Below are 25,113 nucleotides of genomic sequence, written 5' to 3' on the forward strand. Positions count from 1 at the left end.
GACTAAAAGAGCCAAGAGAAGGAAGGAAAAGCCTTTTGAGGTGACTTCTATTAAGTAGAAAGACAGAGGCAAGAAGCGCCTCTACTTTTAAGATTTTATGAAATCCTGGCACGTCGGGCCTTTGGGCAGGATCTGCTCATCTGTTGTTGTATCTATATTCCACTGTATCCTACAGTGGTGATTTTCTAATACGTAGGATGAGGTTTAACCAAAGCCCAGTTTGATTTCCATGTTCCAATGAGGCCCAGCTCTAAAGGGCATTTATGACTCTTAGCTGTGTGGAAAAAATGAAGTCAGTTCATGTCATCTTCTTCTCCCAGGGACACAAAGGAAGGGAGGGAGGGAGAAGGGAGGGACAGAAATATGAAAGAAAAAAGCCATTATCTTCAAATGTATTCCCTTTTTATCACTGAATAGCTCTTCTTCATAGGTATTTTACCATTAGCTACATTTTCTTCTTTCCTTCTCCTGGGCTACTTCTGCATTGTAGAGCTATTAGTATCATTAATATATTTAATCATACTATCCTTATTCTTCTCCCCAGAGAGCATCTTTTTAAAAAGCATTGTTTTAAACAGCACTACTCCCATTCCGCTCTTCTGACATTGTCATCCATCGAGTTTCCCACCATCACTGCACACATACAGGGTTCTTCGATGCTTCCAGGTCTGTACCAGGCATTGTATATGCTGTAGCTCTTCACCTTATACTGACAGCAGTGGGGTGGAGGGGATTAACAGTTCTTAATCCCGCTTTAGAGATGAGAAGTCCAAGAGCCGGCGCTGGAATTCTCCAAGGCTTCACAACCAACATTCTTCAGTTATATTTTGACTGTTTCTTCCCTAGAGTCTGTGCACAGAAGTTCTCCAGTGCTAGACTCTATGGGCTGTTCTTATTACAGGTTATTGTCCTACTTTTTAAACACATGATTTCTGGCAAATAAGTGGGTTAGTTAGATGGTTAAGTGTGGTTTGGTCATTGGGTTGTTTAGACCAACTGTTTTGCAACGTAATATTCTATTTGTTGTCGCTGTTGCTATGATCTATTATTATTCCGTTTGCATTCAGGTTGCTAGATCAGTCTTGTCCAATGCTTCACAATTAACCTGTGTTAGTTTCCTATTGTGGCTGTAACAGATTACCACATAGTGGCTTCAAACAACACCAATTTGTTATGTCACAGTTCCGGAGGAGGTCGGAAGTCTAAAATGAGTCTTAGGAGGCTAAAACCAGGTTTCAGCTGGGCTAACAGTTGTAGTCCCGGAGGAATCCATTTCTTGCCTCTTTGGTGTTTCATGGCTGGACACACCCCTTGGCTGATGGCCTCCTCAGTCCACCTCTGTTGCCGTATCTTCTTCTCACATTCTGATCCTCTTGTCTCTCTCTTATAAGGACCCTTTGGATTACGTGGGGCTCATCCAGATGATCCAGGAGAGTTTCCCCATCTACAGATTCCCTGCAAAGTCCCTTTCCCATGTAAGGTAACATTCACAGGTTCTGGGGATAAGATGTGGACCTCTTTGAGTCCACTGTTCATTCAACAAATATTTATTGAGGGATTAATAAGTGCAGTGAATTGTGCTGGGCTCTGGGGAGATCACATATAACAGCATGTGCCTGGGGGATACAACAGCTGGGTTATCTGTTGCCATGGAATTTATACCTTAACAGAAGGAGCAGATGTTAAATAATAATTGTGTAATTATTTAGCTTATTGTGCAATTGTTAATCACAATTGTAATACGTTCTGGAAGGAAGGGTTCTGATGAAAGGCAAGGAAGTTTGGGCGCCAGGAAAAGCTTCTTTGAGGAAATGACTTCAGAACTGAGTTCTGATGTGGGTGACTATTTAGGTGAAGGCAAGGGCCAAGAGTGGATATTGGGAGACCATTGATTAAAACTTTAGGGAATCCTGGCTGGCTCAGATGATTAAGTGTCTGCCTTAGGCTCAGGTCATGATTCCAGGGTCCTGGGATCGAATCCCATCTCCCTCTCCCACTCCCCCTGCTTGTGTTCCCTCTCTTGCTGTGTCTCTCTGTGTCAAATGAATAAATACATTTTTTTTAAAAAGTCAGAATTTGAAGTATCTTTTGAACTGTTTCAAATTCACTAGAGTCATTAGCTTTTCTTGAGCTAAGGAAAGAAAAGAGCATATTATCAAGAAAAAAATAGTTATTTTTTTAAACTTTTCTAAAGTAGGCAAGAAACATTTTTAAATCTTGAATACCATATAAGTACCTTTCTTGGAATCATTTGATTTCTTCTACTTAGCAGAAAGGGTAACTTAAATTTGCATTATTACTGCTGTATTTTGAAGCTTTTAAAGATCGTATGAGTTTAATGACCTCCAAATTTGTCTTTAAACAAGTCTAAGTAGGTAAATTCTCTAAGATTCCAAATACGGGCTTACACCAAAATAGAGGATGATATCTCTATTTTGATATCTATAAATAGATGATATCATCTATTTATAAATAGATGATGATACCTCATCTATATCTATCTATAAATAGATGATATCATCTATTTATAAATAGATGATGATACCTCAAAATGCCCAGAGAAAAGACTGAACAGTAGTCTGTATATCTGAGTACGGGGCTTAATGCTTTCCTCAGTTCTGTTAGCGTTTTAAGCCTTCAAGTCTTCAGGGAGCAATTTAATGTAGTAGTCTCTGATATTTAAAACCTTTCTGTTTCTTCAATAATTTCTTGTCTAATGACCTTCAAAGAGTTTTGCGGAGGCAAAATACATAAGAGATAGTTGGCCTCTCATTTAATTTTCACTCTTTTTGTTATGAGAAGAAGATTGGTATTTCCCCCTTACATTTTTGGTCCTTTGATCTTCTTTCTCTGTGAACTAATTGTTTGTGAACTTTGCTCATTTTTCCTTTCTTTTTGATTTTATAAAAGCTCTTTGAATTGTGGAAAAATAACTCTTTGTGTAGCATATTACAAAAATATTCTCCCCATTTACTATTTTTTTGACTTTGTGTACAGCAGGTTTTTTATCAGTCAGATGTATTCATATCTCCCTTTACGACTTCTGTATCACAAATTACAATTAAAATTGCTTAGATTTTTCTTCTTTTAAGGTTTCATTTTTAATGATTCAACTTTTAACTTATTTGGGATTTATTTTGCCGTAAGAAATACATAAACATTTAGTTTAAATTTTATTTCCAAATGGCTAAGTCTTTAGTCCCATCCATTTATTGAATAAGCCAGTGTTGTACCATTGATTTGAAATGCTGTTTTTATCAAAAACAAGAGTCTCCAGTGCACCTGGGTTTATTTTTAGGCAGTATATTCTGTTTCCTTTTCAGCTGACTTTGCACATCTAGAAGGCTATATTGCCCTGTCATTTATCTCATTGTTCAAAATTTCCTGAGATGTTTAAATAGGAACTTTACAAACATTGTCAAATAAACAACTCCACAACCAGCAACTTGTTTGGATTTTGATTTCCCACCTGTAAAATTAGGATAACAGAATAAGCTTGCGATTGTGTGGAAGGACTTTAAATGCTATATAACAAGTACATAGGCCAGCTTTGGGTACAGGTATACCAACTCAAATTTTGTTTGCCATTGCCTTTTATCATTCAGCCCTAATGTGTGCCTGTCACACAAAAGGAGCCTAGAAAAGGTCTATTGTGAGAATAAAAGAATGACTGTCTCTGCCTTAAAAGCCTATCAATTTCACCCAAGACACTTCTGACCCTAGTGCCATTTCTGGTCCTGGTTAATAAAGACATGGTTACCTTCTAGGGACAAACATGGGTTTATAAAGTGGGAAACTTTATTAACTCTTCCAGAGTATTAAGGTAGTACACAAAAAAATGGTCCAAAATTGTAGGTTATTTTTCCTGGAATGTATGTTTCCTTCACAAGTAACACCTGATTTTTTAATAGTTTGCCAAGTCACAGTTGAAGATCAGCCATCATTCAAGAAGGAAATTTCCTTAACCTGAAACTCTGATGATCACAAAAATGGGTATTATGTAATGATTTGTTTCCCCCTAAGCTTGGATATGGGAGAAAACACTCACATACTATACGGAGTTAGGGTGGAGAACAGGGGAAGAGCAAATACGAGCTGCAGGGGTTGACCAGATGACCAAATGGGAAGAGAGGTTTCTATTTAGTTTAGGTTTGAGCTACTATTTTGCTAGAATTGTCCATGACAGTAGCCACGGAGGCTCCAGTGTAGTGATGATGACAGAGGAAGTGATTTTTTTCTTCCATGTTTGAATACAGATTCTGTTTAATGGAGAGCCCTGAATTCATTTTTATTTTCTCATAAAAAAGACAAGTCATCATTACAATGTTGAGAGGACAAAGGCGGACTTTAGAGACTTGGGTCTTATTAAACAGAGATGGAGTAGAGAAATTTACCCCCATACACACACACACCATATTGGACAAAACAGAACTCACTGAAAAACCTTGGGGGAAGATTAGCTCGTACATCTGAAAGCACTGTGCACAGAGCTCAGCTCATCCTTCAGAACAGAAGGGCCCGGCTGACTGTCCAGAACAAAATGTAGTGATTCATGCATTTTAGAAAATGTTCAATTTCCTGTCCACTTGTAATTTTTCCTGAACTTTACTACCTGAGATATTCGCAGAGATGCTAGATATTTTATTTTATACTTAATGTTTAAAAAATGAAAGTAAGTTTCGTAAGATCAGCTTATTTATCTCTCAGCTGAACAGCAAGAATTTGTTGCGTGACATTTTCTCATAAAAAGAGTACAAACTTACTCCTTCCCAAGCCTTTTTATGTCAGCTTTGTGGTAATTTGGGTCCCAAGAAAGCATGAGTTCCCTGTGTCTGCATACACCCCCACACACTCAGCCTTGGAGAGTTTCGGGTTCCTGCAGCAATCAGACCCACTCGGGAAAAGCCATTTCAAAGTCTGGATTGCTTTCCTCAGGCAACGGGTCCCCTCACAGCAGTTTACTATTTTTCTGAAATACTTTTCAAAATTGGTATTAACATGGTACCTGCATTAGAATCACCATTTATGTAAGATGAGATAAGAAGATGAAGACAAATGAGAAATAACCGGGAAGTTTTTCATAGCTCAAGGATGACCTCAATGCTAGACTAAGATGACTTAAAAGAAGATCATCATTTCATTTCATATTTAACCCCCATTACACTTTATTTTATGTAATGTTTCTTTGAAGTAATTTTTATTTTTATTTTTTTAAAGATTTTATTTATTTATCTGACAGAAATCACAAGTAGGCAGAGAGGCAGGCAGAGAGAGAAGGGGAGGCAGGCTCCCCGCTGAGCAGAGAGCCCGATGCAGGGCTCGATCCCAGGACCCTGAGATCATGACCTGAGCTGAAGGCAGAGGCTTTAACCCACTGAGCCACCCAGGCGCCCCAATTTTTATTTTTATATTAGAATACATTTAATGTATATTTCAGTATATTTGCTTTTTACTTCTGTTTTATGAATTTTTGTATTTGAAATGTATTAGTCTGTTTTACTGATTTCAAGTACTTAAAATTTGTTACGTGAAATAAATACCAAAACATGCTGAATTTTCACTCCAGTATTTGAACGACTCTTTAGTTTAGCACTGGAAGCCCTTCCAATCTGCCCCTTGTCTCCATTTCCAGCCTCCCTTGCACTCTGCCTCATCCAGTGATAAATATGTCTATGTTTCCTTTCCCATATAGAACTCACATCTGGCTACCTCTCTTCCTTTGCTTAAGGCCCCTTCTCCTACCCGTGATGTTTACACTGAATAAGCACAACTGGTAGAATAGGCTCTTAGAGCAAATTCATTCTCCACTTCCCCCCTCCCTCTGCCTCCCAGCCCTTTAAATGGGTTGGAGGCCCCAGGGAAATGAGGAGAATCTATCTGCAATAGAGCACATGCTCTGAATATAATTCTCTTTTAATGTGGATCAAAGTGGTGTCAAGTAGGTCTTGACTAAGCCTTTGAGATGTCTGTGAATGTAGCATGTCCCTGCAGCTCGGGGGTGGTTAGGAAGGGCATCTGTTCCAAGTTACAAGGTGTGCCCAGAGGGAGCCGCATAAAGCCAGGGAGGCTCCACTCCTGGCCCGATGGGTGCTCTCTAGCACTGATCTAATAAAGAAACAGTACATATGGAAGAACCACATTCAATTTTCAGGGTCAGAGTGCTGCTCAGGCACACGCATGCACATTTGTAAGTGTGCACGTGCACACGCATTCACGCAGCAGGAGCTGCCTGGTTTTGTATGCAAATGAGATCGGAGCAGGGTATAAACAATACCCTCAAAGTCGTAACAAAAAACCACCTGGGTGGTCTTTACAATGCAGTCTGCAATTTTCTTCTTTCTGTTCCTTTCCTATTTTGTCTTGTCCTCCTTCCCCACCCCCCCCACCCCCCCCCGGCTGGTGCGGACCGAACACTGTAGACTGTATCTTGCTTCAGTTAATCATGGATAATGCTCTGTCATTCTGAGCACACGGTAGGTAAGGATATGAGTTGCAGCTAAAAGATGGGCAAAAAGTGGGTTTGGAATGTCAACTGCGTCGTAGATGATGACTAGGCAGTTTATTCAGGTCCCTAAATGTGCTTCCACTTTTACTTCTGTTCCTATTGCAGTCAGACCCCATTGCTCTGCACTGCTGGGTTTTGCCCACCAGAGCCCTGGAGCAGAGGGACCCCCTTCTTCTCTCCACCCTGCAGCATGCATTTCACAGGGGCAATGGCTCGTGTCATATTATTTGTATTTCACCAGAATCGGAAACACATGCAAAGCAGGACACTGAGTGTGTAGAGTCCCATTTGTGAGGAATTACTGACCCAGGATCGGTGGTTCAATTACAGAAGTAACCATAACCCAGGAGTAGCAAGTGAGGCCTAGAGCACAGTGGGGTAGAACTTGGGCTTTAAAGACAAACAGACCTGGGACTGAATCCTCTTGTTGCCACTTACTAGCTTTGTAATCTCTTAACTTCTCCTAGTCTCAATTTCTTCCCCCCGTAAAATAACCCCCGCCCCCTATGGCACTGTTACATGAGATCATACATGTCAAGGGCAGTGCTGGTATATTATCCAGACACCAAACACGTGCCTGGAACGATGGAGGCAACAAAGATGGCAAGACACAGACCTGTCACCTTGATAAGCTTACATCTTAATAAGAAAATCTATGTAAACTTAATATTTTAATATCTCTGTGCTATACTTTCCTCACCTATAACATGTAGACAACAACAATACCTATTCATAAGATTAAATGATTCATGTACATAAAGCATTTAGAACAACACTGGCACATAATAGCACTTCAAAAGGTATTTAAGACGTTGGTGGAGAACAGAGTTAATATTTTGCGGAGAGGATTAGGAATTATTCTACAGAGAAAGTGACAGAGACGTGAGCTCAGAGGGTGGGCCTGGTAATAAAAGGGCATCCTGGGTGGAAGGAATGACCGAGAACAAGGGCACAGAGGTGGGAAGGTTAAGGTGAGCTCAAGGAAGAGCCAATCACTCCATTTTGGCTGCAGCAGGGGGTACCCAAGTAGAACCATAGAAGTCCAGGAAGGCTTTTTGAGAATCCTGAAATGCTAAGTGAAAATGTATACCTAAATGGGTAGGCAATATAGAGATTGTAAGCTGGGCACAGAGACAGGCACTGGGAAAACTAATGTGTCCATGAAATAAGGGAAATCAGAATTTCCATCAGTGATGCAAAGGATAAGCTAGAGGCACTTTATTCATTCAACAAATATGTCTTTGTTATGTGTGAGGTAACCTAGGCATTGGGTGTACAGTGATGACCAAGGCCAAGTCCTCCTGGAGGTGACAGCATAGTGGGAGAGTCAGACAGACAGACAATCACCCGGGTCTATCATTTAAAACAAGGCAGGTTCCGTGGAGGGACCTACAGGAGCTTCGACAAGACGGGTATATAGGACGAGTCAGGGATGCACTCCCTGAAGAAGCAACATGTGAGCTGAGATCTGAAGGACGGGAAGCCCGCCCAGCTGAAGGATGAGGGAGAAACTGATTTCCACATCAAGGCACTGAGGTGGAGTTCAAGATCAAATTTACCTTACAGAAAGGCCTTTCTGGCGTCAATGTGGAGAATTTTTTGGAAAGCAGGCAAGAGCAGAATTTGGTTGGACTAACTAGGAAGCTAGAGCAGGAGTGACAACAAAGGATGATTGTGGGAATCCTTCATGTGGTGATACCGTCACACACGCAAAACACAATGGCCCTCACAGGCAAAAGAAGCCAGACATGGAGAAGAGCACATTGTATGATTCCATCTACATGACATTCAAGAACAGAACTTTATATGCATGAACTAATCTGTGGTGATAGACTTGAGAACAGTGGCTACACTGAGGGGTAGGTACTGACTGGGAGAGTCGTGAGGGAGGCTTCTGGCACAGACTGGAAATTATTTACATCTTTAGTAGGTAGGTAATTCTACCCCCTAATTCACATCTGCTTTGCAGGTGTAATTTGTGTGCCACAGAAATGAAAAGAAGGTCTGATATGTACCATTAAAAAAATATATGCTCAAGGTGTAATGTTAAGGGGGCAAAGTAGGGTAAAAAATTACATATACATTATCATGACTCTCAAAAATCAATATAATAATAATTAATTTAAAAATTAAAAGGAAAACATCCAAGATTTTGACATTGGTTATTTGTGGTGGTGGGAATTCAGCAGACTGATGCAAATAGACATCCTGGGGAGGATTTTCAGAAACACTGACAATGGATAAGAGATTAACCAACTGCTCTCAGCAGGCTAGGGATACGAATCCCAGTTCTGGTCTTTCCTAAGGGAGTGACCTTCAGCAAGTTACATAACCCCTTTACCCCAGTTTCTGTGACATTAAAAAAGGGTTCATAATGAACAATGGTGCCTCCATCCTGGAGTTATCTGGGGACTAAATAAGGTGACGGGTAAGCACAGCACCATTTAGGACAGTGAGTCCTCAGTAAGTATCAGTTGTTGCTATTAAAGAAATCTTGGAGGCGGAAGAGAGGGAAGCTGTTCATGTTTGCGCCAACTGCCCCTCTTGTCTGGGGCACTTGTAGGGAGGGATGCTGGTGATGGGGATTTGAGGAGGTGGGTGAAGGTCCAGAACAGCAACTGGGGGACTGTCCAGCTGAGCAGGGAGCATGGCCTGAACATTTCAAGGGTGAAATCTTCCCACCTGCTCCGAGCCAGCTAGGACGGCTGGAGTCATTCTGAGTGAGGAACTACAAAGGGTGTCATGATGGGAAGACAAGGAAATGGTATTCTGAGTATAATAGGGTACAAAAATAAAGAAATGTCATTTTACATGGGATAGTTTAAAGTTGAACATTTTGTGACAGTATATAACTGTGAGTGTGATGTATATATAACATGTTATTTAAGGAAATGACAAAAAACCCGTATCACCTGCCTTTGTACACAGAGACACGTTTCCTCTGTGCGTTATCAAGTAGTGAATTATTATGACACCATATTCACATGCTATTTGAACACACGAAAAAGAATTTTTTTTTAATTAAAAATGCCTATCCCTTCTAGAAACTAGTGGATTCCAAAGCTCCTCAGGTAGAGTTCGGGGACATGTAATTGGCACGTAGTCAGTCACGTAGGAAGCATGACATGTGCTCATACTCTAGGTATTTGCACCTTTTCCTTCTCCAGGGGACAGGCTGATGATGTTTAATGCTGTCAGTCAGCAGCATCATGTTCATTGGTTAGGCCACAAAGTGTTAAACTGAATTTATTTCAATGAGAGTAAAAAGGAAATTACATATGAAACAGAAACCTATTGTGTCATACATAGAAAAACTACAATTCTGGAATAGGAGGCATAGAATTTTCTTTTCTTTTATATTTTCTTTTATTTTTATAGGAGGCTTCTGAAAAGTCAGTATTTTGAAGCCTAATTAGATCTAATATTATACTCTCACCCAGAATGTGAGCTGAGAATTTTGTCAACATTTGCAATCCTGTCTGCTGCATTCCAATTGTAAATTGTCCAACGTGATACAACGCACACAAGGTGTTCTGAAGAGCTATCTCTGAATAATAATGATACTGATAATAATGATACTGACTACCGCTTTTATTAATACTTTTTTATGTAGCAGGTATTGTGCTGAGCATTTTGGGTGCATTAGCTCACTTCCTACAGCAAACCTATGAAGGAGGTATTTTAGGTATTTTATTAGACCCATTTTATTGGTGAGAACAGTAAAGGTCAGACCAGAGTGACCAACAGCTCAGGTTTTCCCAGGATGTGGGACTTTCAGGACTTATCCCAGGAGAGTCCTGAGCAAACTGGATGAGTTTATCTCGCTATAAAAGTGACCTGCTTGATTTTTAAATGTTAGAGCGAAATTTAACCTCTTCTCTTCTTGGCTTATTAGATTTCCCACTCAATGCAAGCCCAGTTCTAGATTATAGTCTAAGAGAGTTAAATAGAAAAGACATTCTTTGGCAGCATGGTGGCGGGGGGAAGGGTGTGGGTTAAAACTGGGCAATATTATTTGACACGATGTAATTGAAAATGTCATCTTGCCTCTCTCTGTTCCCAAACCTGTTCCCAAACTGGGCCCGCGAAGCTGAACCTCCCTTTACAACATTTTCAAAGGGCTTGCATGTCACCATAATCTGACATTCAAAGTGAAAACCCACTCACCTTGGGAAGCGGGTAGAGATGACACAATGGTTGGCCAGGGTCCTGCTTACAAAACTCCAGGGTATGACACACCACATCAGCATTCATATCTGTGCTAAGCCTGGAGGGAAATGCGACAAAACAAAGGCTATTTAAGATCTCTCGGGCATTAGGAAATAGAACCTATTTCAAAGGAAGGTAAACCCCAGAATGGATTCTAGCATGGTGTTTGAGTCCAACCCCATGTAGCTGCCAGATCACAACCATCTCCTGCCGTGTTGTTCTCTCCTCTATGTAGAAGGTCCTGGGAGTGGGAAGAGGGCATGGACAGCACTGAGCTGTGGTCAGCCTCTCACATGGGCACTGTGATTCTTTTCAGGAGAAGCCACAAATAAAACTGGGAAAGGAAAAATGAACAGGGGTTATAATTTGGTGGAAATAATATTTTAAAGTTTGCTAGGACTTATAGCAAAAAATTATGTGTCATAAAGCCTTAAACACCTAAGATTATTTTTAGGTATAATCCGAATTTCTTTCCCTTTAAAATAAATGTATTTCTTTTAGAATAAAATACAATATAATTGACTTCCCCCCACCCAAGGATGGTGTAAGGAAAGTGTTCTTCAAACATTTTGGTTTATATCTAGTTTGAAAGGGCTAAAACAAACCTTCCATATCCATTTCCTACCTGACACTCCCCAAATTCTTCTTACCAAGAAGAATGAGAACAATGTGCTGCTTCAAACGAAGGAACAAATAGAGTATCATTTTCCAAGTAAATCACTGATTCAAGCCCAACCCAACCCAAACCAAAACAACGAAAAACATCCATAAATATAGGTCGGTCAAACCTAGATACTAATCTCAGAAAAACAGATCTAGATTTTCTTCTCAGCTCACATGATCATTTAATTGTCCCCCTTCACCTTATAGGGGCAGGTTCCCTGCAACTGTGTTTGTACTCCCTATCTCTTGGCCAGTTGACTGGACCTCACTGGATGACATTGGATAAGCAGGATCAGTCAGATTCTCTCTTATGGAAATTTAGAATTAGTACTAAAGATTTCAACTTCATTCTGGGCTGTTCCCAGAATAACAGGAGCCATCGTGACTTGGGACTGTAATGTCATCTTCTGCCATGTGGAATAGCAGTTGGAAAGCTAATCTCTAGGATGGGGTTCAGGGGTGAGAACCCAGTATCTGCAGTGAGGAAACCTGGGGAGAATATGCCCCTGTGTTCCTGGTGGCTTCCAAGTCCTGATGCCATCTCTGTCTGAGGCCTGGCAAGATGGTGTCTTAATTTTTTTGAGCCACTTAATTAAGAGGGAAAAAGAGAGTCATCTGCTTGGTCCCAGAGCTCCTTCGTGAGAGGTGGAGGGAAAGGTAACTTAAAGTAGAAAAGGAGGCCACATCTTCTAAGTTGTGGGGCAAGCTGTATATGGCAGATAAAGTCTATTAGCAAACTAATGTCTACTAAGGGTCAGTAAATCAGGAGACGGTAGCTGTTTTCACACATCTGTTCTCAACTTAATGGTTCATTTATTTAACTGATGACTGCTGTCTTTATGGGGGTATAATATTTAGTGGGCTCAGGAGGGTGATAAATAGGGCTCTGCTTAACCTTTTTTTTTTTTTTTTTAAACTTACAGCCAATATTCCATCTGTGGTAATCCAGGACCACTAACTAATCATATGATATCCAAGATCTATTCATTTTCTCTGCAAGTAGAGCACAATTTCAAGTAAGTGAACTTGATCACTGGAGTGGAAATGGGGTCCCCACAGTCAGAGAGTGAGGCTGATGGTCTCTACGCTGAGGAATAGGAGTAGAGAACTAGGTATGTGGTATTCTTCCCAGAGTCCTCTAAAGTCAGAGCTTCGTCATCAAAAGACTGAAAGTGAGAAACGGTCCTTCAGACAAGAATAGAAAATGCTGAGCCTCAAATCCAGAGAAGCGTAGGACCACTAGAATGTACAAGATGCAAAGAAGTGCCAATGTGTGGCAAAGAAGTAGCATGTGTGCTCTTCACCAGCCATGGGACAGAAAGCTCAAGTGACTCATAAAATGTGAAATCTTTAGAAAATCTCCAAATTCTTTTTTTTTAAAGATTTTATTTATTTATTTGACAGACAGAGATCACTAGTAGGCAGAGAGAGAGAGGAGGAAGCAGGCTCCCCGTGGAGCAGAGAGCCCAATGTGGGGCTCCATCCCAGGACCCTAGGATCATGACCTGAGCTGAAGGCAGAGGCTTTAACCCACTGAGCCACCCAGGTGCCCCAGAAATCTCCAAATTCTTAATAACCATTCCCACCCAATATTATTTTCCTATAGCAGCAAAAAGACCAAAATAGTCACATTTTAGTTCACTTCCTTTTACTACCCTTACTGGTACAGAGGTGTACAGGAATGAGGCATGTGGTAGGGGAGCAGGGGTGGTGGGGGAAGGAGGCGTTAACACATTTGGCAGAGCTAATTAACAAGTTTAATTAGGATCATAGTAGAATGAAGTCAATGAGGATGATCATCACCATAAATCAAAAGAAGGGAGCAAGGTCAGGGTTAACAGACACTGAGAGTAACAGCTTATGGCAGGGAGTAAGGACAGGACCTTCCACACATGAAAGCTCTCAAATTTAGACCTTGACATCACTTTCAAAGAAAGTTTAAATATATATAGTCACAGAGATATACTCACAGCACTGAAAGATCTTCCTCATGCAACTTAATACTTTTATACCATTTCTGGACCACACCCATAGCACGTTATTAATTTCCCTAAATCTTGTATAGAAGTCCTCCTCTTATCTGTGATTTTGCTTTCCATAGGTTCAGTGACCAGTGGTCAACTGTGGTCTGGAAGCTGATGATTCTCCTTCTAAGATATTATCTGAAGGTCAAGAGTAGCACAAGCACCCCAATATTTGTAGCAGCAATGTCCACAATAGCCAAACTGTGGAAGGAACTGAGATACCCTTCAACAGACTAATGGATAACGAAGATGTGGTACATAGATAGAATGGAATATTACTCAGCCATCAGGATTAATTAAAGGTTTAATAACCACCATTTGCATTGACATGGATAGAACTGGAGGGGATTATGCTGAGTGAAATAAGTCAAACAGAGAAAGAAAATTATCATATGGTTTCACTCATATGTGGAACATAAGGAATAGCATGGAGGACCACAGGGGAAGGAAGGAAAAACTGAATGGGAAGAAATCAGATAGGGATACAAACCATGAGAGACTCTGGACTCCAGGAAACAAACTGAGGGTTGCAGAAGGGAAGGGTTGGGAGGGGGAGGGGTAACTGAGTGATAGATTTTTTTTTTTCCAATGATTTTATTTATTTCTTTGTCAGAGAGAGAGCATAAGCAGGGGGAGTGGCAGGCAGAGGGAGAAGCAGGCTCCTTGCTCATGGGATCATGACCTGAGCTGAAGGCAGATGCTTAACTGACTGAGCCACCCAGGCATCCCTGGGTGATGGGTATTAAGGAGGACCTGTGTTGGGATGAGCACTGGGTGTTATATGCAACTAATGAATTGTTGAACACTACAACAAAAACTTGTGATGTACTATATGCTGGCTAACTCGACATAATGAAAAAAAAAGTAACCTAACTCTACATCACAATACCTTGGCATCCAGCTCCCTTCATTTCAACATGTAGGCATTTTATCATCTCACATCATCACAAGGGTGAGTACAGTGCAATAAATATTTTCAGAGAGAAAGAGAGACAGAGACCACATTTACATAACTTATATTACAGTGTATTGTTATAATTGTTCTATTTTATTATTTTTGTTAATTATTTCCTATGCCTAATTTATAAATTAAACTTTTTTTTTTTTTTTTTTTAAGATTTTATTTATTTATTTGTCAGAGAGAGAGAGGGAGAGAGAGCGAACGAGCACAGGCAGGCAGAGTGGCAGGCAGAGGCAGAGGGAGAAGCAGGCTCCCTGCTGAGCAAGGAGCCCGATGCGGGACTCGATCCCAGGACGCTGGGATCATGACCTGAGCCGAAGGCAGCTGCTTAACCAACTGAGCCACCCAGGCGTCCCTATAAATTAAACTTTATCACAAGGATGTATATATAGCAAAAAATAGTATATACAGTTCAGTACTGTCTGGTTTCAGGCATCCACCGGGGGTCCTTGGAATGTACCCCCCTCTGGATAAGGGGGTACTGCTGTAATTATCTTGTGAATGGCACAGATATTGCTTTGTATTTTGGGTGTCTAAAAAATACATTAATTACATTTAAGGTGTACTATGTTATAAACTCTGTTACACATTTTCTTCTAAAAAATGTTAGTAGTTTAGGCCTCTCCTGATCTCTGAGAGTTCCTAGGTTTGGAATACAAGGGCTTAAGATTTAGAGGCAAGCGTAAATAAATCCCAGGAAGCAAGGTGAGATGTACAGAAGACAACCATCAGCCTTGCTATGGCAACAAGTGGCATGATGGAAGTCAAAACCAAGTAAAGGAGGACCTGGCACTGGCTAAGACTGGCTGCTCCTGGAAGTAGTCCCTCCCTGCACAACCCAGGTTCTTGGAGGAATGCCTGAGTGCTCAGGTGTCCCATTTCCCAAAAACATCCTGTGGCTTGCCAATGGGCAGGAAATGTAATTGCTGAATAATTAGTTCATGAATCATTGAGAATTGACTGGTATGAAATAATGAGGAGGGATGCCCTCTGGGTTAGGAAACACATTTAATACAGGAAGTCTGAAATTCAGGTAGAACTAAATCATAAGGTTGTCATTTTCAGCACCTATAACAACCCAAAACTATATGTGATTGATTAAAACAAGTTGTAAGAAGGGCACACTCTAAGATAAGAAATGTCTATCAGCAAACAACTAATATGAGTACTGGAAAATTACTCACAAATCAAACTAATGGTGGACTGAACCATGAAAAGTGATGATTTACTACATTGTCTTTCTTCAAATGGCCCAGCCCATACTAATGAGAATTTGTCGTCTTAGTACTTTGAGTCATCTCACAGTCATCCCTCCCCAACACCTACCCAGGGTATGGTCCTCTTTTGGTGGTTTGCTGGCACCATTCTTCTCTAACACCTTGTGTTCATTTGTTGTCATTTGAGGTGGGGACTGTCCCTTGTACAGTTCATATCTGCAGTACCTAGTATAGAGTCTGTCTGTCCTTTCTGAACCTTGTACTTAAATGTCTCCTGCATTTGCCACTCTCCAGGCAGCTACAGAAGAGCAATGGGTTTCTCAACCAACCCAGGCCACAGCCCTTTTGTTCCCAGCACATGTGGCAGCTAATCTCTGGCTCCCCCTTTTGGGTATCCGCATGCCCTGCCCTCTTTAGCTTCTGTGACTTTTTCCCACCCACCTTTCTGGCTCCCTGATCTAGGCCCAGCAGAACCTCTCTGGTCAAGGTGACATTTCCCCCAGAGCACTTGGCTTATACTAGGTATATAAGCAGATTCAATGAATAGGCTAAAAAGTTTTTCTTTTTCTCATTTAATATGTTCAACCTATTTCTTTGGAGCAGTCTAGTCATAGCTCATCTGTAGTGATACTTTTGTTCTTTTAAAATAATCAATTAAACAAGCATTTATGGAAGGCCTTCAATATATATTAAAGACTCAAATATAGCACCAAGCCCTGAAGATTCAAAGCCCTCTCTTTCTTCCCCTCCGTCCCTGCCTCCCTTCCTCTTTGCCTCCTTCCCTCCCTCCTTCTTTCCTTCCTTCCTTCCTTCCTTCCTTCCACACATTCAGCATTTTGCCCTCAGAAGGCTTTCAATCTAGTTAGCGACTCAGAAATGTCCACACTTTTACACAAAGATGGGGTAAGTGCTGTGCTAGGGGTTTGCATGGGGTCCTAGGAGGGAGTGAGTGAGAGTGTGTGTGTGTGTGTGTGGTGGTGGCAACAGTTGACATGTCTGTCTTAGTCTGAAGAGGGTCAGGAAAGCTTCCAGAGGAAGTGACCCTGGAGCTGAGTTCTAAAGAAGTAGAATTTGTCTAGGGTAGAGGTTTCAGATGCGTCAAGCAGGGCGAACATCTTATGCAAATGTCCTGAGGCCAAAACATTTGGTGTGTGTGTGTGGAGAATTACAAGTGGTTTGGAGTATGGAAGGATAAATCTGAAAACGTCCTCAGGGACTGATTTATAAATAGCCTTGTGTATGTCACTAAGGAATCCTGCAAAAGGCATGAAGACTGAAGAATTTCATGTTTGTGCCATATTAGTTTGGCATTTAAAAGATACTGGCCAGCTAGAATGTGGACTGTCAGCTTGCAGGCCAATGGGCAGACCTAGAAGGCTAGAATCCAGTTAGGAGGCATGGACAGTAATAGAAGTATGAGTTAAAAAGAAAGTGTTCCTGCCTTCCAAATACTCATAGTCTGGGTCATTAGAAATCATTTACCATAACAAAGTGAGGTACATATTGATAGAGGCAGGTGCAGGGCATGACCAAGCACTCATGACCACTGTTGACTGTATGATTTTAAGTTCCTCTTGTCCTTAATATTCTGCCACTCTAGGCTACCTAGCTGTGGGGAATGATGCTTCCAAGACTCTCTGCTTTGAGGCTAATGGCATATAAAAGAGGAATCACATAAGAGTATTCATCATATCATTCACAAGAGAGAAAACCAGTAAACAACCTAAAAACCCATCAATGAAAGAGTGAAGGAACAGACTCTCGTAGAGGCACAATATTCTATATAGTCAGAGGGAATGAGCTACAACAACAACACTAGGTTATGTTATGGATGAAACTTAGACATATAAATCTAAGTGGTATGTCCCAGAAGATTATATACATTGTGTTACCCCCTTCATAAATTAAAGAAATAACTAAAATATGGTTTAAAGCAATATATATATAATAAATGTAGTAAAATTCTAATTATTTTATGTAATTATATTATCATTAATTATAATGACTAATCATTAAGATATTAATCCAATAATATTTAATTAAGATTAATTTTCTGTATTTTGTTGGCATATTTCTTATATACTAATTATTGCTATTGCATATATTTGTATATTACATATATTTATTATATTTATTGTTATTTATATATAAATATATATTACATATGTTTATTAGCATAAATAAATATATATAAATTTAACATAATATATATTAACATAAGTATATATAGACATATATGAAAACTACAAAAAAAGAAAGCAAGAGAAAGATGAACATGGAGATTATTACTTGGAAGGAGAAAAGCATGAGAATGACAGAGGAACTGGATTGTTAGAGTAAATTATAACTAAGGTCCTAGACTTAGTTTTTTGGGTGGTGGGTTTGGAAGCTAATTACATTATTCAAAGTAACTAAGTAACTAAATAATAAATATAAGAAAGCCATGTATGGATCCTTGATGAGAAAATGCCGTGAATAGGAAGGAATATCATTTATCTGATTCAGTGCACCTGAGCTCAAAATAGAAAGAAACATAAGAGACAGAAGGAAACAGACTGATGATAATGACATGCATGCGGGAACCTGAGAGGCATGGGCTGGGGCTAGGGAAATGGAGAGGGCCAGGAAACCCACGAGGAAGGAGAGAGAAGAGCCTAGGAAGAACACAGCCTGGGATTGGAGCTGGAAGAGAAGGGAAAGGCTGGGGCTCCTTGGGGAGCTCAGGAGAAAGGGTTAAATGCTTAGGTCCAGACAGTAGGATCTGGTTACTTGTTGGTAAAATTCCTTCTGAGATGCTCTTGAAGAGAAATCAAGCTAGGTGCCACACTGTAATTCAAGGGGAGCCTTTGCCTCAAGTGACAACCGATCTGAGTCAGGTCTGAATGCTCCACTACTAACAAGAACAGGAACACAGCTCAAGCCCTTGTTCAGTGAGTACATCCTGCTGGAAGTGGAACCAGCTGCCTGGCAGCTTTCCTGTTGCCCCTACGTCCTAACAACGGACCCAGGTTACTGTGCCGGCATACTCACAGTTTTATGAGGTCCGGTCCAAACATTCTTATCACTAAATAGCAGGTCGTCTTCAAGAACAGCTTTTCTAAGAAGAAATAAAGAAGAGGAAATAGATTATTTTTTATTCTGATGAATTTAACACATGAGTTAAAAATAATCATCTTTACTAGGAACTGATGCTGAATGATTAATTTAGCATTAATTCAAGTGATTAATTATAAGGGTTTAGGAAAAATGTTACAGTTAATGTATTCATTAAAACCTCATTTTAGGATTATGTGAATGCCACTTTGTTTACCGTACATGATAAAGATCACCAGTTTATTATAAAAATACAGTTACATTTTTGGGTTTTATTTTCTTTTGTACAGCAAGGAACATCTGAATGTTGATGAAGTTCTCCTTTGTTGAAATAAAAGAAACAGGACTCACGTTAAAGTAAGTAAGCTGAAATACAGCTTTGTTAAAAATACTCTTCTTTTGTGTTCATTCAGGGAAAAAAAGATTGCATTTAGGCTATTTGGTTTTGGGTGTTGGTATTCCAGAGACAGGAGACTGTCAAGATCCCTGCACTGCTATCTACCCCAGAGAACACACAGACCCCCAACCCCCACCAACACACACACACATTAACAAAGCAATCTCCTTCCTCTCCGCTGTGACAGTACAGGGATGCTTTGTGGATTGATCTGCACAATAAAACCTATGAACTCTCTGGACCTGTTTTTCTAGTTTGTGAGTCCACTGTGAAACCCTGGGAATTAGAACCTTAGCACAATTAGGACAGATGGGCTATCCTGGGAAAAGATGGGAATCTCTCCCTGATGAGAATTTATCTTGTCATGCTTATCTCAAACGGGGCTACACACACCTTGCCTGAGGGCAGGTAGTGAAAGAACAGCATAAATATGGGGAACTCTCGCCAGTAGTTCATTTTTACTCAGTAGTAAATAATGTAAATAGTACTTTTGTATTCCGATATATCTATTGATAGGACTTTTTTTTTTTTCCCTACAGTAAAGCATGAACTTCAAATACACTGTGCTTTTGGAGTAGGAACTTAAAACCATATCCCCACATTGACCTTCCAGAAATGAAAAGAACCACTGGGGAATACTATGACATGTGATGACAGCAAATTAGATAACTAGAGGAGATGAAAAAATTCCCAGGAAGACAGGATGTCAAAACTGACTCAAGAATAAACAGACAATCTGGATAGATGTATAACAAGAGATTGAATTAGTAATCAACACTTCCCCCAAAGAAGAGCCCAGAACCAGGTGGCTTCACTGGGGAATGGTACCAAACACTTAGGGAAAGATTTTCTGAATTGATTTTTTCCAAAGAAGATATATGAATGGCCAATAAGCACATGCTCAACCTCTTTAGATATTCAGGAAATGCAAATCAAAACCACAGAAAGATACCACTTCATACCCACTATGATATGCTGTAATAAACACAACAGATAATAGCAGGTAGTGATGTGGAGAAATTAGAATCTTCATACACTGCAGGTGGGAACAGAACACGGTGCAGCCACCTTGGTTAATGGCCTTATTGTTCCTCACATGGTTCAACATAGAGTTGCCATAAGATCCAATAAGTCCACTTATAGGTATATACCCAAAAGAATAAAAAATATACATCCACACAAAAATGTGTACATGAATGTTCATAGTGGCATTCTTTAAAATAGCTGAGAAGTGGAAACAACTCAACCCTAATGTCCATTCACAAATGAATGAATGAACTAAGTGGGTTATATCCATACAATAGAATGTTATTCAGTTACGAAGAGTAATGAAACTCTGCTCCATGCCACAACATGGACAGTAAAACCATTATGCTAAGTGAAAAAGACATAATTGTATTTATATGAAAAATACAGAAGAAGCAAATGCGTGGAGGCAGAAAATAGATTCATGGTTGCTTAGGTCCCTGGAGGATAGATATTTGGGGTGGTGAAGCTTAGAGGTGCGAGGGTCCTTTTCGATATAATGAAAATGTTCTAAAATTTGTGGTGATGAAAAAGGAGAATTTCAGACCAATATCCCTGATGAATATGGATGCTAAGATTCTCAACAAGATCCTAGCAAATAGGATCCAATAGCACATTAAAAAGATTATCCACCATGACCAGGTGGGATTCATCCCTGGGTTGCAAGGATGGTTCAATATTCACAAATCAATCAATGTCATAGAACAAATCAATAAGAGAAGAGAGAAGAACCACATGGTCCTCTCAATTGATGCAGAAAAAGCATTTGAGAAAATCCAGCATCCATTCCTGATTAAAACACTTCAAAGTATAGGGACAGAGGGAACATTCCTCAACTTCATAAAGTCTATCTATGAAAAACCCACAGCAAATATCATCCTCAATGGAAAAAAGCTCACAGCCTTCCCGTTGAGATCAGGAACACAAGGATGCCCACTCTTACCACTCTTGTTCAACATAGTATTAGAAGTCCTAGCAACAGCAATCAGACAACAAAGAGAAATAAAAAGTATTCAAATTGTAGAAGAATGAAACTCGACCATTCTCTTACACCACACAAAGATAAACTCGAAATGGATAAAAGACCTTGACGCGAGGCAGGAATCCATCAGAATCATAGAGGAGAATATAGGCAGTAACCTCTTCGGTATCAGCCACAGCAACTTCTTTCAAGATGTGTCTCCAAAGGCAAAGGAAACAAAAGTGAAAATGAATTTTTGGGACTTCATCAAGATCAAAAGCTTCTGCACAGCAAAGGAAACAGTCAACAAAGCAAAGAGGCAACCCGCGGAATGGGAGAAGATACTTGCAAATTACAGTACAGACAAAAGGCTGATATCCAGGATCTATAAAGAACGCCTCAAACTCAAGACACAAAACAGATAATCATGTCAAAAAATAGGCAGAAGACATGAGCAGACACTTCTCCAAAGAAGACATACAAATGGCTAACAGACACATGAAAAAATGTTCATCATCACTAGCCATCAGGGAGATTCAAAATAAAACCACATTAAGATACCACCTTACACCAGTTAGAATGGCCAGAATTAACAAGACAGTAAATAATGTGTGTTGGAGAGGATGTGGAGAAAGGGGAACCCTCTTACACAGTTGGTGGGAATGCAAGTTGGTACAGCCACTTTGGAGAACAGTGTGGAGATTCCTTAAGAAATTAAAAATGGAGCTTCCCTATAACCCTGCAATTGCACTACTGGGTATTTACCCCAAAGATACAGATGTGGTGAAAATAAGGGCCATCTGTACCCCAATGTTCATAGCAGCAATGGCCACGGTCGCCAAACTGTGGAAAGAATGAAGATGCCCTTCAACAGATGAATGGATAAGGAAGATGTGGCCTGTATATACTATGGAGTATTATGCCTCCATCAGAAAGGATGAATACCCAACTTTTATATCAACATGGACAGGACTGGAAGAGATTATGCTGAGTGAAATAAGTCAAGCAGAGAGAGTCAATTATCATATGGTTTCACTTATTTGTGGAGCATAAGAAATAATACAGAGGACATGGGGAGATAGAGAGGAGAAGGGAGTTGGGGGAAATTGGAGGGGGAGATGAACCATGAGAGACTATGGATTCTGAAAAACAATCTGAGGGTTCTGAAGGGGCGGGGGGGTGGGAGGTTGGGTGAGCCTGGTGGTAGGTATTATGGAGGGCATGTATTGCATGGAACACTGGGTATGGTACATAAACAATGAATTCTGGTACACTGAAATTAAAAAAATAAAAATAAAAAAATAAAATTTGTGGTGATGGATGCACATCTCTGGGAATATACTAAAAGCCACTGAGTTATACATTTTAAGTGGGTGAATTACCTGGTCTGTGATTATACCTCAGTATGCCTGTTTTAAAATAAAAACATCTCCCCTTTCCCCCGGGGAGCTCCTTGTCGGGGTACTGCAGTGGAGAGTGTCGAGAACCTCGGATGTCCTAGGACTCAGAGATAGGATTTCAGCGCCTGTCCATCTGCCTCTGACCTTCGACTGCTTACCCTTTCTGGATTTCAATTCCCTCATCTGAAAAAGGTGGGACAGGGATTCAGTCTTCTTCACTAGACCATCTAGGAACTTGGGAGAATTAGGTAATAGACATTCAGAATTACATGAATCGGCAAAGCACTCTGCCAGCAAGTTTCAAGTACCCTGACACAGAACTAGTTTAGCTGTGAGCTGGGCAATAGTTTGCTTTTGCAGTAATTCTCGGAAGAGAAAATTTGCTTTCTTTCTGGTAAAATAAAAGACGGTGGGGTGTGTGTGTGTGTGTATTTTTTTTAGAACCTTGTTTTGCTCAAGTTGAAATGAGTGGCTGCAAGTTTCCCCTCGCTCTCTGAGTTGGACCATCTGAATGACCCATTTCTTGAATGGATTCTGTGATCATTTCTCAGATGGATTCTGTGATGCTTAAGAGTGAGGGGCTCCTGGAGCAAAGGCTGGTCTGAAGCGTGAGATGGCCCCTTAACGGCTAAATTCTAGATCAGTACAGAAGGGTACAGAGTGGAGACATGCAAAGTCCCCAGAGCAAGCCAGATAGAGCCTAGTCACCATGATCAGTTGTAACCTCACCATTAGTGATGGAAAACAAAGTTGCTCACATATTGCTAGTCACCTATCTGACTTAAAATATATACAGTTAAACTCTCTGTGACCAGGAAGGTACCAGAGCATTTAATTTCTACAGAGTCAGACTTGGAACAGCATAGGAGAAAAAAAATTGTGGCCATTCCCAAGGGCAAAGAAGGGTTAAAAAGGAGCCAGTGAGCAGTCATCGTACTTAGATGTACACACGTGTATGTAAATAACACCAAGCACATTCTAGGTTGTCATTCACCTTCACATTTACCGTGAAGGAGTTTCTCATAAGAATCTTTTGAGGGAGTGTTTATTCTTACCCTTGTTGGATAGGGAGGAACGTCCAGGTTTAGACAGCTTAAGGCCCCAAGTCACAGATCGGTTCGGTAAGAGATTGTATTTTTTACTCCAAAAGCCCATGTTATTTGCAGCATGACTGTCAGGTGTACTTAGGACATTTTATTTGAAGCTTCGTCAACTCCAAGTATGACAGGATCTGTGACAGACTAAGTACTGGTGAGAAATTTGAAGCACAGGGAGATTAACTGACCACACAGCTAGTTTTGAGGCTATGTGTTTTTAGCTTGTTCGTAGATTTTCAGAATCTCCAGAGCACAAGGAGAGTTGCCTTCCTCATTTTCAATCTACACGAGTTTTAGCTATCATATTCCATGAAGATAAGATTTTTGCAAAGGTGACCCGAGAAGAGTGAAGTTCCAGCAAGGGTCTCAGGGCATAGGAGTCTGCTCACCCCTAGGGAGAATGATTCCACTAATCATTTTTTCATTAACAATTCTGAGATTCTTCCAAAGTGTTTACTAATGAGAGCCAGAGGCAAAAGCAGCAGGTGAAACCGAAGGTCAGTAATGCTTTGCAAAATTAAAAAAAAAAAAAAGTCTTCTCAGGCAAGAAAAGGCCAACATGATTTACTGAGTGATTATTCTCAAGAATATTGTTTACATGCTTTCAGTCTGCTAAAGTTATGTTTTCTGAGCTTGTGTTGCTTTGGAGGTAAAAGCAATACTATTTTAAAATTGTTTTAAAAAGGGGAGGAGTCAAGATGGCGGAGAAGTAGCAGGCTGAGACGACATCGGGTAGCAGGAGATCAGCTAGCTAGCTTACCAAACCATTGCAAACACCTACAAATCCAATGGGAAATCGAAGAGAAGAAGAGCAACAATTCTAGAAACTGAAAATCGATCACTTTCTGAAAGGTAGGACCTGCGGAGAAGTGAATCCAAAGCGACAGGAAGACAGACCGCGGGGGGCGGGACCGGCTCCCGGCAAGTGGCGGAGCAATGGAGCACAAAATCGGGACTTTTAAAAGTCGGCTCCACGGAGGGACATTGCTCCAGAGGCTAAACCGGGGGGAAGCCCACGTGGGGTCAGCGTAACCCCAGGTCCCGCGGGGTCACAGAAGGACTGGGGGTGTCTGAGTGCTGCAGAGCTCGCAGGTATTAGAACGGGGAAGCCGGCTACAGCAACAAAGCCGAGGTGTGAGCTCTCAGCCCGGGGTTACCTTGTGCCGGTCGCAGGCTGGGTGGGCTCGGAGTGCAGCCGGAGGCCACAGAGACAGAAGCGAACGGGCGCTTGTTCTCCAAGTGCCAGCAATTGACTGCTTTCCTCCAGGTGCGACCGGAGGTCAGGGAGGCAGAGGCGGTTGGGCGCTTTTCTCTGAGGGCGCATTGAGGAGCGGGACCCCAAGCTCTCGGCTCCTCCGGGCTGGAGACTGGGAGGCCACCATCTTCATTCCCATCCTCCGGAACTCTACAGAAAGCGCTCAGGGAACAAAAGCTCCCGAAGGCGAACCCGAGCGGATTACTTAGCCCGGCCCCTGGCAAGGGCGGTGCAATTCCGCCTGCGGCAAAGACACTTGAGAATCACTACAACAGGCCCCTACCCCAGAAGATCAACAAGAAACC

The 25,113-nt window shown here is 40.9% G+C and overlaps 1 protein-coding gene across 1 annotated transcript in view; it reads right to left on the reverse strand.

The window, feature by feature from the left end:
* The window catches only part of AOAH (acyloxyacyl hydrolase), a 168,305-nt gene that overhangs the window by 111,302 nt on the left and 31,890 nt on the right, over nt 1-25,113 (reverse strand). The window contains exons 3-4 of the mRNA XM_080818199.1: nt 18,610-18,676; nt 10,673-10,772 (exon numbers count right to left, since the gene is read on the reverse strand). Coding sequence (XP_080674325.1) covers nt 10,673-10,772; nt 18,610-18,676 — 167 coding nt within the window. The remainder of the gene's footprint in view (nt 1-10,672; nt 10,773-18,609; nt 18,677-25,113) is intronic.

This window comes from Martes martes, assembly GCF_963455335.1.
Source record: "Martes martes genome assembly, chromosome: 11".
NCBI classification, from domain to species: Eukaryota; Metazoa; Chordata; class Mammalia; order Carnivora; family Mustelidae; genus Martes; species Martes martes.